The sequence below is a fragment of the Polypterus senegalus genome, chromosome 3 (genome assembly GCF_016835505.1).
Source record: "Polypterus senegalus isolate Bchr_013 chromosome 3, ASM1683550v1, whole genome shotgun sequence".
Lineage (NCBI taxonomy): Eukaryota > Metazoa > Chordata > Cladistia > Polypteriformes > Polypteridae > Polypterus > Polypterus senegalus.
Window position 1 is genome coordinate 245,969,611 of NC_053156.1, and position 17,516 is coordinate 245,987,126.

At 34.6% G+C, this 17,516-nt stretch overlaps 1 protein-coding gene across 12 annotated transcripts in view; it reads right to left on the reverse strand.

The window, feature by feature from the left end:
• Positions 1-17,516, reverse strand: part of LOC120526030 (kinase D-interacting substrate of 220 kDa B-like) — a 149,332-nt gene that overhangs the window by 10,403 nt on the left and 121,413 nt on the right. For 4 of the 12 annotated variants that reach the window (XM_039748864.1, XM_039748859.1, XM_039748861.1 and 1 more), the window contains exons 27-29: positions 14,860-14,892; positions 10,454-10,591; positions 9,218-9,316 (exon numbers count right to left, since the gene is read on the reverse strand). In XM_039748864.1, the coding sequence (XP_039604798.1) occupies positions 9,218-9,316; positions 10,454-10,591; positions 14,860-14,892 (270 nt within the window). Of the gene's footprint in view, positions 1-9,217; positions 9,317-10,453; positions 10,592-11,845; positions 11,905-14,859; positions 14,893-17,516 lie in introns of those variants that run through there. The other 8 variants (XM_039748868.1, XM_039748867.1, XM_039748866.1 and 5 more) reach the window with 4 other exon arrangements.

Below are 17,516 nucleotides of genomic sequence, written 5' to 3' on the forward strand. Positions count from 1 at the left end.
ATAAAGGGGGAGCTAGCTTACTTGAAAATTTTTCATAAAATTTGGCAAGGTAGCCATTAGGGCCTGCTGCTTTCCCACTCTTAAGTGAGTTTATAAGATTCAGTAATTCTGATAATGCCAGAGGTTTATCCAATTCCTTTGCGCTGAAGTATTTGTGGTATCTGTAATACATCCAGAAAGGCATTAGATTGTGTTGTGTCTTGTCTTCTTTAAACTCAGTAGAATATAAGGATTTATAGTGGTCTCTAAATGTGTGAATTATATTTTTATGGTCAATGGTTTTGTCTTTGTCGGTGATTGCATTGTCTGTATATTTTAACATAATATCCTCCAAGGTTGTGACCTTGCTGAGGTGGAGCTTGCTGTCTGGAAATTTATGCTCCTGATAAGGCTTACTCAAAAAAAAATCAGTCAATCCAAATTTTGACCTTGATGAATGTTATAATTAAATCTAAAAAGAATCTCTGCTCAATTTCCATGACTCACTCTTGCAGCCAAATCTTGCAGTGGAGTTCACTGGTAAAAAGCCGGTGGCCATATGACCTACACAGCACAGCTAAGCTTAGCCCAAGAAAGCTTTGTGGAGCTGCCAAGTAGGCTCAACACCCGCAAAACAAAAGGTTGAGAATGAAGCATAATGCCAGTAGACATTTATTACTAAATGCATGTCATAAGGTAGTTACAGTCACGTGTAAAGGTAAGTACATCCAAAGAAAGGGTTTTTTCTTTTTTAACAAATGCGGACATATCAAGACTTGATCTTCATTTAAATATTTCCTATAGGTAAAGATTATATAACAAAAATCAAGCCACATTTACATTTTGTAGTCCATTGTATAATTTAAAAGAACATAAATGCAAATTCTGCACGAGGAATAAGTAAATACACCCCTACAATTATCACTACATTAAACATCTAAAATTAGAGTCAGGTGCACCAGATCAGTGTCAAATGATCAGAATATCAATAGAAAGGATCTTGGAGGAACACATCTTATTTAAACCCCAGACATTTAGTTTGATTTACTCTTTGTTGTTTAAGTGTGTTATCATTATGCCTAGATTGAGAGAAAAGGTTATAGATGCCTATTGAGTATGGGAAGGGATTTAAAAAGATCTTCAAGCAATTGAAAACCAATCATTCCACTTTTTGGAAGATTACCAACAAGTTTTCAAACATCTGGCAACTTGTTCTGGCCAAGCCGCCCCAGCAAGTTCAGCCTCAGAACAGCATGCAAAATGCTGAAAGAAGTCTCTAAGAAAGCCAAAAATTCATCACAGGACCTGCAGCTTGAACCTTGCAATTGTTGATGTCTAAGGGCACGAGTCTACCAATTACAAAGAGGGTACCCAAATAAGATTTACATGGAAGGTGCGAAATGGAGGAACCTTTTCCTGTTCAGGAAGAACATTATCACCCACTCAAAGACCTGAAGGACTGTGCTCTAGGACAGATGAGGCAAAATAGTGTTGTTTGACCACAGTACCAGAAGAAATGTTTGTCAAAAACCAAAGACAGCATTTGACGAGAAGAACCTGATACCAACTGTAAAAGCACGGTGGTGGAAATGTTGTTCTTTGGGGCTGATTTGCTAAATTAGAGCCTGGGCCTCATCATCATAGAATACACTATAAATTCCTTATATACCAGAGAGTGTTTGAGGATATTGTGAGACTGTCAGAAGAATAAATCACAACCGAAAGTGGACTTTGCAAAATGACAATGACACAAACATACCAGTAAATCCACCAACAAATGGCTGAAAAGAATGAAGTAAAAATTCTGCAACAACGGCATTTGAAACAGGCTGTGAATACAGTTATAGGAAATGGCTACTTGAGGTTGTTTCTGCCAAAGGGCACATTACCAGCTATTAGAGCTTTTTCAACAAATGAAAATGGCACATCTGTTCAGTTTTACATCTTTTTTCCAATTATGTCACCTAAAGATACTGCTAAATTAAGATTTAATCTTGATATATCCACATATGTTAAAAAAGAAAAAAACAAGTAAGCACTTGGGGTGTACTTACTTTTTTACATGTCACAGTTGTCTAACCATGTCACAATTATGTAAGATTTAGCATAGTGTTTGAGTTTGATCAAATATTTTGCTTTTTTTGTGGGAGAAGAAAGCAAAATCCTCACACTTTCATGAAAATAATGAGATAAGGAATCCCTCAAGAAATGGTTTAATATATGATCAATAGTTATACAGTTATTTTATCTATGCAAATCTCAGTATTTTGTTGTGTATTGTAAATATAGTCTTATCCTTATATCTTTAGGGTTTGTATAGTCTGTTATATGTAGTGACAGAAAAATACAGGCATATGCCGATTTACAGTCAACTGATTGGACGCAATTTTTACTTACTGTATGTACAAGGGCCTTAGTAAAAGAATAAAACCAAAACCAGTTATAAATCTTTTGTTATTATTATTTCACTCGGTTTCATATGTTTTCTGACTCTTGGAGGGCCCTTTAAGGTTTATTTTAATCAGCAAAGCTCCACGTGTTTAATTCTTATGCATTCGGCCCACACCACCTTCCTTACACTAGTGTTTCTCAAACTTTATGTTCCTGTGATCCAGTTTTGCCTTTTTAAATCCACTGATGATTGCTACCACCACCTTGGTGAAATAAGTGTGATAATGGATCCCCATTGGTGAAATGAGCTAACTTAGAAACACTGCTGATTAATTAGGCAACCCACTCATGAACCAAAGACAGCTACCTATGATCAACTGGTGGCAACATAAGTCACAACCCAGGATTTGAGAAACACTAGCTTAGGCAACCCACTGTAACCCCCTCATGAACCAACAATGACAACCCATGACCCACTGTCAGCAAAACCCAGTGATTGAGAAACACTGTCTTACATAGACCTGGCGTACAGATGGTGAGCCTCAGAGATCGGTTTGTGATTTTCCATACTAGCAGTTAAAAGTATATGCAACACTGATTCACAGAGCCTCAGTTGCATTGATCTGTACACCTAGTGATCGACATATGACCAATCTGACATAAGGCCAAATGGCAAATCGCAAATGGTGCTGCATGTCGGTACATGACTTAAACTAATTGTATGTTGATTGTGTAGGTTAACTGAGTAGGTTAAATGAGTAACTTGATGAATTAGAAAATTTGAGTGAGCGGTCATGCAACTTTCTTTCACATTTAAGCATTATGGTACTTTCTGTTAAAATCCTTTATATACTTCTTTTTCACATAGTGGGATACAATTTCAGAACAAAGAAACAGTCAGTTATGTGTTTGGTAAATAAACTCCTCATATGTAAATCAGATTTACCCTTTAGTCTTTAAAAATAATTTGAAAGACAGTAAATACCATAAACATACAGTCTTAAAGCACTTTATTTATAAGACAAATTGCAGGCATCAAAACCATTTATTTTGATGGTACTTTGACTTTACCCTGGCAAAATAACATAAAAGATTAGACAATCAGAGAAGCAAAAGGAAATCAGCACCACCAATATATTGCATCCTAATAGAAATGTAGGGAGGTGAAAAGAGTATAAAAATCCCAAATCTGAACTTTCTTGTTCAGGGTTTGCAAAGAATTGTAATCTGTACTAGCATCAACATGTATATGGATTAAAAAAGACAGTGAAACACCAGAATAATACAAAGCTTGCAAATGTGCAAAGGAATGAAGAACATTCAAAAATGACACAGAAGAAACTTTGACCATTAAGTGAACCAGAGTTAAAGTGCTACGAAAGATCTGCTTAAAGTAGCTCATTGTTCTATCCTGAACAGTAGCTGGAATTTTTTGTTTGTTATTTCAGATATAAAAAGTTAAAAAGTTAACTTCATTATCTGTAGAAAACCTTTGGAATCTTGCCATAGCTCATACAAATTTGCTAAACAAATCACTCATTGGGGTTTACCCTCTACAGCATTATTCTGATGTCTGATAATACTCTTACTTTGGTCTCAACGTTGAGTATAAAACGGAATAGTTGGATTTTTGCTATTGCACCATGTACTTTATTTTCTTGTGTAAGTCCCTTTGTCATATTTAATCTTAATGTTTACATCTAATATGTGGTTGCAACAAGCTGTTTCTGTTCTATAATATAAAGCACCTTAAACTCAAGCATTACGTATTATACACAGACTATTTTATTCAACACTACTTGTCTAAGTACTATAATTCAAATTTTATTAGTCTCACAATGTAGTCTGCAACCTCAGTACTGAGTCTAGCATTTGGACTCTCTTTGATGGTTGTCCATGTAACTTCCTTCATCGGCAAAATTCCTCTATATACAGTATTAAATATAAACCTCTTTCAGTACCATTCTGTACTTGTATTCTGTAAGACATAATCTTTTTAACCCTTATATCATACTTGTCTTTGTATATGAGTACACTGTCTTAAAGTATAACGGTATTTTAAAAAAGTGTAGCCATTTTAAACAAAGAACAAAGAAGGAGACTACAGCACACAATGCAATGGATAGCTAATAATCATGACACTTCATATCAGCATTTATTATTACTTTACTTCAGTGCTTGGCAGGAACTGTTAGAATCTGTTAGAAGATGGCACTCAGAATTTTCGTTACTTCCTTTACCCTTGTCACCAAAAACTTCCAAAATTCTAAACAGTACTTAATGTTCTCCAGTAGTTTCTGCATGCTTCATGTTTTAGCTTCTCATGGTATGTTGGCCCATTTAAAAGGAATCTTTTATGGGTTTACACTGTTTGTCAGGTCTCTGAGATTTTCCTTTACCTTTTCTCCCCTGTTCTTAACTGTTCCATTTTATCTTTCATTTTGTCTTTCAAGTTTTATCTACTGCAGTTCTACAGATCAGTTTCATTCTTTGCATTTCTTCCTGCCTGTTTATAACCTTTTTATATATGTATTATGACATCTTCCACATTTTTATCTCTTTTTATTGCATCAGCAGATACTTTTTTTGTGCTTTCTCTTACCTATAACACTTTTCTGCATTTAGCTTCCTCAACATCCCTTAAAACTTTTTATCCATCTGTTCAACAATGGCCTTGATACTAAATAGGGTAAAAAAAATCTACATAAAGAACTGTAGGAATTGTGGACATGAATAGGAGGAAAGCTGTTTTGCAGCCAAAGTAGGATGGAGTTAACAGGAGAAACAAGAACTGATGAAGAGTGACATTTCTGTGGTGGGAAACAAGCATGGACTCAGAGACAGGAATAAAGGTAAGGAAGAAGTACACAGGTAAGGAAGGTTGAAACATCCTAGATATGCTGTCCATTTAGGACATCACCATTTTTTACTCCTCTAGTCATCTAGCATCAGTGTTCAGCATATTGTGTATCATCTGCCATTTTACTAGTCACTCATCACTCATTACTTTTCACAAATCACTTTTCACTTATCACTAGTAAATTTTAACTGGTTATTTTTCAATTTCAGCCTTTTTAATAAGACCATTCAAAGTCAGCAAATCAGCAAGACAGCAGTAAGTGAAAAGTGGCAAGTGAGAGAAGAGGGACAAGTGATGCATAATTAGTGAAAAGTGATGTGCGATGAGTATACAAATGATATATGACTAGTGAGAAATGACAAATGGTTCCTTGACACAGATTAATATTGATACTTGATGATGGGATGAATGAAAAATGACAATGTCCTAAAATGGACACCATAACTAGGTTTCACAAGAAGACATGAATTGAAGATTTTAAACACTCAATTTGAAAAGAGAGAAAACCACTTGGTAATATATAGAATTGTAGGAAGAGCAACACACATTAACTATATTATGGTGAAAAAAGAAGTCAAAAGCTGAGAAACTGTAAAATTCTTCTTTTAGAAGGACATCTGCATTTAGTCGTCTCTTTATTTTTACAAAACAAGCATACGATGACCTCATAATACCCACAAAAAAAAAGATGGAATCAGTTTCAACATAAGTGGTGAATTAAGTTAAACTAATTAAAAGGTCATAAATTAAACTCTTGAAAGAAAATGGTTGTGCTAATTTTACTTAACGGATCCATTAAAATTGTAATATTCTAAGATAAGGTTAAGAAAACGTGGTAATTGTTATATATTTACCTCTTCCTATTGATTTTGTAATCAATAACATGTTTAACATTTTTCTAATGCTTACTTATATATACAATAGCAAAATACCCGCGCTTCGCTGCGGAGTAGTGCGTTAAAGAAGTTATGAAAAAGAAAAGGAAACATTTGAAAAATAACAACCTGATTGTCAATGTAATTGTTTTGTCACTGTTATGAGGGTTGCTGTCATCAAGGATTTTATTATCATTATTTCTTTCAATCAGGTTCGTATTTGGAGGACATGTTGTTATGAAGTTACATTCCGTGTTTGTCAACTGTTGTAAAGGTAACAGGTTTCATTCATCGAAGTGTTCACTACGCAAATTGCTACTCATGAATGTAAGATGTTTAACAGGCATTCCCGGTATTAACTTGTGCTAAACGTACCATGGTGTGACGTAAGGGAGCTGACTGTAAAAAGGCAAGGAGGCGCGTATTTTGAACGAAAAGAGAGAAGACAGCGAAGGAGCGGAAAAGTGAGAAGGAAAACTGTTTAAATAAAGAGCTAGGAGGTGAATGGAAAGAAGCAGCCAGCGGTAAAGCAAGGAAGACTTCGTAATAAGGACGGTTCGGTGCAAGTAGAAGGTGTAACAATAAGATTGTTAAGCCTTATGATAATGTTCCTGCAACGGAGGATTTAGAGAGACGCACTGGGAGAAGTATAATCTGAACTTCTCTACAGTTTCGTTTATTTTCGGGTTGTAATGTTCCTCAAATTTGCATATCATCTGGTCCAGTGGCGGACTGTGCATTTCACACCTAGGCCTTCAGTAGTGTTCCATCTGAATCAACCCGCCTCTCAAAAACTAATTTATGGTTATAAAAACCATCTTAATATGCAGAAATACAGTATAAAGAGCTGCTGCATCGCAGATAGATGACTCCTGTAGCCACAATAAATGCCTTTATTGAATAGACAAACCAGGGGTGAACAAGTTCCTTTCTACTGCAGCGACACACATAAAAACATCAATAATAATTCATAAACTTGCAATATTATTTAGAAAAATCGCAACATTTTACTCACCAAAAATTTGGATTATTTGTAAACAAAATCCATCCTCCTCTCTTTCCTCAAAAACAGTTCAATTACTCTGTCATACAGATTATCCATGCGCTTCAGTTCCATCAAAAAGTCCCATTCTATCGCCATCGAAGCTAATGCTGAAAGTCGAACCTGCCCTGTCGTATTTCTGGCCTAAGTTTTAATTCGCTTTAGGGCTGAAAATGTCCGCTCAACAGAAGCAGTGTACACGGGAATGGTCACCGCCAAATATACCAATGTGAACAGCTGCCCCATGCTCTCATTCAGATTTTTCTTATGAAGGAAGTCAAGGAGATCAGTGGGAGATTTTCCTGCAAAATCATCCATGGCATACATTACAGTCAGTTCTGTTTTTAGACAATCAAAAACTGCTCCGTGGCTCTTGTGTTAAACTGGAGAAGGCTGCATGTGGGAAATTTTTCTTGTATTCCCGAAATTTCTGGGGTTCGAGATGCGTGACAAACATCAGTTTTTCGTGGTCTTGAAATCTGGTCTGTGTCTGGCAAATAATATTGTCCATAACCTTCCATGAAGGTTAGGCGGTAGTGCGCATGAGGATATTGCGCTCGGACTGCCTGCGGTGCATTCAGTGGCCTCGTAGAGTTCCTCATATCGGCTTCTATCCAATCAATGGGTCTGAATACGGTGACGTTGCCGTACGCTTGCTAGAGGCCCCTACTGAAACCAACTCAAAATCTGACTGGTCGAAGCAACAGTTTAATCAACATTTATTCTGTGTTAGAGGGCCTGCAGAACAGATTGTAAAGGCCTCTTTGCCTGGCAACAAATGATGGCTGAAATGTGATTGGTTAAATGCTTTAATACGAAAATACATGTCTGGAAGCAGCACAACCATCAGAGAAGCTATGAAAGGAAGCGGACAGACTATTTGGAATTATTTAATAAGTATTCATGGACAAAATATAATTAACATCAGTTTGTGATTCAGATATCTTTTTAGGCCAGCACAGAAGGCCTTGCAGGCCCTGACGGCCCACCACTCAAGCTCATGGTTAACTCATCAGGTCTTACATAACCGGTCAGCGCCTGACACAATTCTCTGCCGCTCTCTCCAATAAGATAACGGAATAATCTGACTTTAGTGTTTCCCTCTGCCTCCGGCATTGCATGTTTTGTGTATAATGTGAACTTGTCCTTCCATGTTCTCCATGACTTCGCCAGGTCTTTAGCATCGAGGCTTTATACCCTGCATCTTCTCATTAAACTTGTATCTCGCGAATATCTTGTTTGATCTTGCGATGTCCACGGCTTTATTTAATTTTAGCTCAGACCCAGCACTTAAAAGTTTCTCTCACACTTTCGCTGAGGGAGGGTTTCCACAGTAGCTGCACTTATGAATATGCTAAGCACAGTCCTTTACCGGCAAATATTTACCTTATATGGGCAGGCACTCAATTACGTGGGAGGCGTGATGATGTGAGACACAACTTCACCTCACACGGCGACCAAGCTGCAGGCTATGGCCGGTATACAGTATATGGACGAAAGTAAGTTCCAGTTATGACTGTTACGCATAGAATTTCAAAATGAAACCTGCCTAACCTTTGTAAGTAAGATGTAAGGAATGAGCCTGCCAAATCTCAGCCTTCCACCTACACAGGAAGTTGGAGAATTAGTGATGAGTGAGTGAGTGAGTGAATCAGTCAGTGATGACTTTGCCTTTTATTAGTATAGATTAAAAATGTATGGTAAATTTCTGAAAATGTAAAGTCATGCAAACACAATTTAAAGTCAGCATCTAGAAAATATGGCTAACAGTACTATTTTTTTGCTGCAAAATTTGGTCACTTTTTTTTTTTTAACTTACTGTTAAAAGATTTTATTTTTTTGTAGCTTAGATGGTATGCTATCCAAATGCCTGTTATAACATAAGCTAGTGTAATCAAAGGTCATACAAGAGTCAGGTACACTTCAATCATTTGTCATGTGTAGAAAGGTATAGCTTTAAAACAAATATAGTTTAAATGGAAAGAGTACAATTTGTGCTTGTATACAATTATCACCATTGTGAAATATACTTAAAAACAACACTGTATAGATCATTTAAACAAAACTTACCATACTTCTAAACAGCTGCCAGTCTCCAAAATTCATGTTCATTTCTTTTTTCAGTTCATCTAAGTTACACTGTGATAGCACGCGACCATTTATGTTCGCCTATGTAAAACAAAAAATATATAATTTCAGTCAAAACGAGACATAAATTGAATAATTAAAGTATATTATTTAATTTCCATGGTTTCACATTAAAGTTTGTACTTTTCTTTTGAAAATCATGAATGCTATAGGCCACTCTGTTCCTCTTTATTAACAAGAAACATCGATGGCCATATATTACTCATGCCATGAAAAGCTGACTGTGGAGGTACACTTAGGGAGCAATGGTACCAGCTCGGCAAATAACTTATTCTTTTAATACTTGACTACCATTACTTTGCAATAGTAAAATGTACCCTTCAAGAACAAATAAAATGAACAAACATTTAAACAAGTAACATAGTGCAGAAAACTGTAAATGTAAGTACTGTATAAATGAGGTAAATTTATACCTTTATACCATTGAACCGGAGTAAGGATTGACAAACATATATCAGGGACATTCTTAGGCATACACGAACTATGCATCCGCATATGGCCGGGACTTACAAATTTTTTTTTTTGGTGTCGGGCTGTGTGCATGGGGCCGTCTGTGCCAGTCCCCCACATTGTGTGTCACGAAAACCCTCCTCATCCTAAATTTTATCGTTCTGAGTCGAATTCGGAGGGGAAGGGTAGGAGCAGGGGGCAGCAGGCAGGGAATTTGGGGTGTGGCTGTGGGACTGAGAATGTGTAATTAGCGATTGCTCAGTCTGGAATGTGCATCTCTTAGTCTTATTAACAATGGTAATTTATTATCCAAATTGCAATCTTCACCTAAATCCCTAATAATACTGCCACGCCGTCATAACTTTGTCAAATGCACTATAGCAAACTTTAATTTTAGAGATTCAATTCGGATTCATTCAGAGAGATCCCCATAAAATCCTGAAATATCCCTAGATTACCAGCCTTTACCAGATCCAGAACAAAATCAATATTTTAGCACTCTGAATACACACAAGCGTACATGTAGGCCTACTGGTCATCTAAGGCTTTTTCCGAACATTTTATTAGAACACCTTCCTGAGCTCAGGGGGTGCTCTGCCCTCCCGATCCGGGCTCTGCATATTTCTGAACCACGTAGGGCCCACAAACTGCTAAGAATAGCCCTGCATATATGGCACATTTTAATTCAACACAAATTAGTGTATTTACCTTCCTGATTGTAGATGTATATTGTGGAAGCATGGCCACATCTATTCCTTCAATTTGCTTCAGTTTATCACAAATAACATCCACAGTCATGGTACTGAGCATGACTACAGGAGCAGTAGGTGTATAGGATGCACTACCCTAGAAAATACATATAAGCATAAAAGTTAGTCAAACCTAAAATATGCATTCCAGCTGAAGGGAATAACCTTAAAGTTTCTGGTGTACAAAAGTGTCTGTATATTTTAATTCTAACTAAGTTACAAAAGACAACTTCATATGACTTATTTCCAAAATTTTCAAACTAAAGATGCCAAAAATATATTAGTTTGTCTTGTTTAAAACCTTTTTGCAAAATAGATTACACTAGGCTGTGTTTCATGTTTTTCCCCCAAACATGTTACCAATATACTATAAATATTCAATAAAAATAATGCAATCAAAAAGTACACAATGGTACAACTGTATCATCAGAGTATCTTCAGGGTTTTAGAGACAGGTATAAAAAAAATCATGTCTGACATCTTAGTTGGAATTAAAACCAACAGACACCTTTTTGTCACATTAGAGAAAACATGTGGATGAATTGTCATTTCATACAATAAATTACTGGGGAAAAAGGTGTATACATTTATTTTACAGTAGAAAACAATGGATTTGGTTATGCACAAACTTGCTTGATTCAAATAAGAAACAAACCTTAGCTATATGAACTGAAATATAAAAACCTGTTTGAAGTGCAAGTTTTACATTAACTACAGTATATAATCCAGTTGCTATAGAAATTAAATGAGGCAGCACACATTTTTTCATACTTGAAAACGGCACATTTACCAAAATAGGATTAATTACACAAAAAAGAAAGAATTAATTATCATATAATCAAAAAGAAAAATGATATATTTAGTTTTCTGAACATTAAATTCTATGCACACTCTTTCAAAATAAAAATCACTTGCATAACTGACTTCTCTAAAACCAGAACACTACGCACATTAATGGTCTATTTTTGAAACCTTTTCAGCACTTGTTTTATACTTTTATCACTTTAACTACCTGTATTATCAGAATCAATTAAAAATAATAATCTTAGTGAGTTTTTATTTTAACAAGTTTACAACATGACTCAGATTTAAAATGCATCTTATTTCTCGCATTCTTGTCAAATAAAGGTTGATTAGAATGCTAGGTAACATATCGATAAAGGTATAAGTAACATACAATAAAAAATAAAAAAAATCTTTAAAATTTTACATAAATACATTTTTGATGTCAAAAGTCCTTGTTATATAGCATATTTATGTTGGACAAGCAGATATTTTCTTAGTCACTGTTAATTTGCAGGAGATTAAACACAAAGCTGTTAATATGTGCTTCATTTTCACAAACCCACACCTTCAAAGCTAAAAGCTGTCACTTCCTCAAAATGACTCCTGTCTTCTGCACTTTCACATCTAGGATTTAATAATTATAAAATGAGCTGATTAAGGTGTGTATACATTAAAAAATAAATTATATCTGCATATACAGCTCTGCTAAATGTGCAATTTCATCACTCATAAAAACAAACTATAGATATGTAGTTCAAAATTGCACTATATCCTGTCCTTATTTTTAATTCAATAAAAAAATACCGGAAAGCCTTTGTTAGTAAATATTATGTCTAAAACAGTAGCTCCCAATGTTTTTTTCATAACTAGTTTTACTTTTTTTTTTTTTTTGCAATGTAACAAAATAACTAATGACAAGCATAGTAAAATAATGTCTTAAACAAAACCTTTAGCTGAAACATATCTGAACAGACACAATTATCTTCTTCTACAGATAAATGTTGTTCTCTATGTTATTGTGACCAAGATCACCATGTATGCCACTAGGTAATACACACTCTTGTCCCTGGGATAAAATAACATGTTTTTAATAATAATAATAATAATACTACAGAATGTCTTAAAAATGTCACTATGAATTGTTATTTTCAAGAAAAAGCAGATTATTCAATAATTACAGTATCTCCCTTTAATATTCATAAAGATATTTGATTTACATTTTTCATTAACTTCAATATTTGCATTTTACCTGAAGATTCTTCTATAATAAGCTTTAACATTCATTTTTAACTATTTATTATCACTTCAAGTTCAATGTTTCTTTATATAAGAAACATTTCTTTATGTTCTTAGTTGCATTTTATCAACACATAAACAGGATTGTATGCTAAAATTATAAGGCACACCTGAGGTGATGTTGGGAAATATAGGTTGGGAGCTACTGATCTAGAAAGCTGCTTGGAAATTCAAACCAACTTAATACAACACCAAACAAAAACTGCAAAGTCATGTTTTTTATTTTTGCCAGAGAGTCTTAACTCTATTTAGAACAACAGTTCTAAGTGCAATATTGGAAACCCCTTTCCTCAAACTAAAGGAGACTTCAAAAATAAATTCTGGTTAATTTTCATTCATGTAATCAATGTAAAAGGAAGTCATAATGCTCTCTAAATTGATTATTTTTTACATTAGAATTAGAAAAGTATATGTAAAAAATAAAAATAAAACATTGCTGTTGAATACACTTCCAAACATCCTAATACTTTAAAATGCTCCTATCTTTAGCTACTTTATAAATGCAGAAATAAATAAGAGATTCTCTTTTTATGCCTAGGCACAGAGGTCACTAAATTTTATATCAACTGCTAGTAATTTGCTGCATTACTGTTTTAGCTGTGAGAGTGACCATCATTTAGTGACACTTAAACATTCCTCTACAGTGCCGAAAGTAAAAGAGAAAGAGTACTTATTCTTTGGATACTAAACTTTGTTAGCACACTTGTACAATGCTAATGTTTTCAAAGAAATGCAAAATAAACCCCCCTCATTGGTAGCTCCAAGCAAAACAAGTTAATAAACCTTCAGGGATTTCCCTTGGGGTTTTTACATTGTTCATAATATTTATACACAACTACACACACATATTGGTGTAGGAGTGTACATATTAATGGATTCAACTTCATGATTTCCACTAGTTACTCTCAAGTAATACAGACTCTATTACATAAAGGAAAGAGTACCAAGCCACTGCATCTTTCAAAACAGCTCTTCAATCATTTTTTTTTTTAAATTAAAATTATGATTGCATTTCTTTACTTGTACACCAGCACATCTTACAAGAAACTCAAGGTAAATTGCACAAACCTTACTGTTCACATGTTGAGTACAACGAATTATTAAACTTTTTCCTTTCTAGGTTAAAATGTTTATTATACACAAAACTGATCATGTAAATCTGAGAAAAACAGACTTTAGCAAGAATAAATTTTAATGCAGTTGAGTCAGCTTAAAGTTGCAAAATAAGAGAAACTATAATGTGTTAGAACATATAGTAGGTACATTAAATAGAATGTGATTATCTAAGAGAGAGAGAGGAGAGGATGTTAACCTACTTATATATTGTATACTTTAGGGTATTATAATGGATGCACTTTATTTTTGGCTGCTATTCCAATCTCTATTACTAGAGCCAAACTAACCACAGTTCAAAAGTACAATAAAATAGAAATAAAAGGCACAAATAAAAAGCAAAAATAAGCATATGCAGCTCACAAACACATTTATATGTTTTAGTGATGGGTACTGCTCTAATTAAACCAATTTGCAAGTAACAAAAACAATAGTTTAGCCTTAATTGTTTAATTTGTTAAATTAATCCAAGCACAGTTTTGCTAAGAAGTACCTTTCTGGTGTTTTACTAGTATATGTGTGATGAGCAGCAGCTCAAGAATGTTAGAGAGCAAGAAATAGTTACAAAATCTGTGTAATATTATTTTTATGCTTTTAAATTAGAGCATCAAAAACACTGTTTCCAATTAAGTGTATGGTGGTAAAAGCTTTTTGTGTACTCACACGGAGCACCCAGAGCTACAGTTCTAAATATAAAATAAACACATAATATTAGAAAAGGAGTCTGCCTCCAGGGTCACTCTGAATCAGACTAATAGTGCAAAAAAATTGCAAAATTATAAATAACTATCTAATGCTAATGATAAGCAAGGTTCTCTTATACCTGATTGAGTTTAGAAAACAAAATGCTCTATCACATCTAGTTACTCTGTACAAGAAAAACAAACAAAAGAGAATCAATCACATAACAAAAAAATTGCACTTTTTTATAAACCCTTGCTTATGTAACTGCACACATAGGAAAACTAATAAGAAGTTTTAATTAATAATTTTAATCTCTAGATTTTGAGGTTAAGTATCAAAAATGCACAACTACAATAGTTTCAGAAACCAGCATGCAGAGACTTGGAAAATGTTAGTAGAGTAGTAAGCATTTTTTCCTGAGTTGCTAGTGCAGAAGAATAAGGAAACATTAACTATTACATCACCCATTGCCAAAGGATTCTGTACCTTTTTTGGTTTGAAAGACTGTGATTTTAACTGCTTACAGGTGAGGGGAGGCAGGGGAAAATAAAGAGGAAAAAAAGAAATTGGGACATGCATTAGTCTTACAAAATACACAAAAGAGACTATTAGCTTCAGCAATATCTCAATAGTAAACCAATTTAAAATACCGTTCTTGGGAATGCCTGAAGAAAATAAAGAAAACACATTTTTATCATAGAAGAAATACTGTAATTTTTTTAAAGATTTTGTTCTGGTTTCCAAATTCAAGCATAATCAATAGGAGCCTATGTTTTTCTGAAGGCATACCCAGGAACACAATGTACTGTGTGTTTATAAAAGTCAAAAGGATGAAATAATAATTTCAAAAAAGAAATTATGTATTAAAGTGATCAAAAATAAAGTCCTGAAGTAAATAGTAGATGAATTAAAACAAATTATTCAGAGAGAGTGAGAGAATAGGATATAAATTATAATTTATAAATCAATATTATAAATTATAATTTATAAATCAATAAACTATAAGTATAGTTTATTGATTCTACACCTGATTAAGTCACTTAACCTGTCTATGTTTCAACTAATAATATATGCACTTACAGGGTATCCTTAACCAGTACATAACTTTGGAAATAAACTGGGATACTACCATTCAGAGTCTGTTTCTTCACAGTCACTGCACTAAAAGGCATGTCAAACAGCAAGTGGCACACTTTGGAATTAGGATTGAATCATTGTAAATTACAATATGAAACGTGTACAGTTTAAGTCTAAGTATGTTGGGGTGACACACTGGTGCAGTGAATAGCACTGGCACCTCAAACAACTAGAGTCACTGTCTTGATGGACTACGATATTCTGTCCAGTGCCTAAGTCAGGTGTTCCTCTAGGTACTTTTGTTTTCCATCCACATGCCTAAAGATGTGCGGGTTCACTTAACTGGTCATTCCACAAGGATGCTTTTTCATCGTGGGAACTTTTTAGAACTTTTGTAGCATTCCCACTGCAGTAAATTGGGCCATTTATAACTCTAATTATCTTTTTTGTTAGCTCCTACTCCAGGGTATGTACTTTTGGTTCAACCAGGCACTATCATGGGTACATAACTTTGGGCTTGGGTGATGAATTATGCTGAATGATTGACCAGAAGCACTGGAGCCATCTTACAAATCTGTTAGTAGTTTGGACTTTGGAGAGTTGTCAGTGAAGATGAAGTACTGCACTTTGCACTGCATGACTCTTTGTAGTTGATTCCCTGGTGCGGCAAGCCATACACCATATCAAATCATTAACACCACCCCCCTTTAAATTCATAGCATGTCAAAACATGGGTTGGACGTTGGAGTTGTCCCATATGAACTTTAAAACATACCTCATTTTGCACTGTATCACCCCATTTTACATATCACATATTTTCCATAAATGTTAGAATTCCTCTTGTGCTGTGGGAATACAATACACAAAAGTGGACAGGCAGCACAAGAGGTCTGTATCATGCAGGAACTCATTGGTTCTTGAAAACAAAGTTCTGGTGGTGGGAAAGCACCTAATGGCTCTGTATGGCTACGAGTGTGTGTAACAGAGTAGACACTGCAAGCTTTGCACCCTCTGTTGCTGGGATAGGCTCCGGCTCTCTAGAATGTACACAACTAAGCTGGATTGAAAATGCCATGTTATTTTAGTTGGCACTATATTGCTTTGGAACTTTTTCATTTAATAACAGGCGTGATCTAGGTTCAGCCTAGCAGTGTTTTTGTCTTATGGTTAACAATTATATATTTATTTGGTTTACAGATGTGGAATAAGTGTTAAAAAGAATTTGATTAGAAACATGCTAGATTATTGGAGAGTATAAATAAATATTTTCACCACAAAATGAGACTGGCAATTGAATTCAATTCCAATGATCCAAGTTACATAAATGGACTATATATTCAGTTTTACTTTATGGACCTCATTCTTTTCTCATCTTGATCCATATGCACATATAAACAAATGAACACTTTTAAAAGCTAATTGTATGAAGCAAAACAAGGCAGGCTCAGATACTACTAGAGTGGACAAAGTTGAAGAGGCAGCTAATAAAAGCACATACAAGGTAATAACCATTTTGGGACATATGATTATAGATAGGTTCATTGCAAAATAACAAAGGCAATATTCAGACAATATGAATATGCTAAGATGTATCTCAAATTGGCCCTTTGTAAGTGTGAGCAAAGATACAATGTGTGTGTCAGCTGGCTCTGCGGTAGTCTGGCATTCTCTCCAACTAGGTGAATTGCACTACACTAAGTGTTGCTATGATAAGAGTCTGGCCCTCTGTGACACAGAATAGAATTACAAAAGTTTAAAAATGCTGCATAATAAATATGTCAAAGTGCCAGGAACTGTAAAAGTAAACTGAGGACAAAATCAGAAATACTAAATGTGACAGAACCATGCAGCAAGAATTTTATTTAGAAGAAAGTCAGTTTTCAGTGAAAACATCTAGTCAAAGTAAAAAGTACGTGAACCCCTAGAAATTATCTATATTTATGTCTAATTCCCATATAAAACATGGTTGTATCTTCATGTCAGTCACAATAATGAACAAACAGTCTCCTATAACTCAGAGAATTTTTGACCATATTGAATAAATCATTCAAACTGTGAAACTGAAG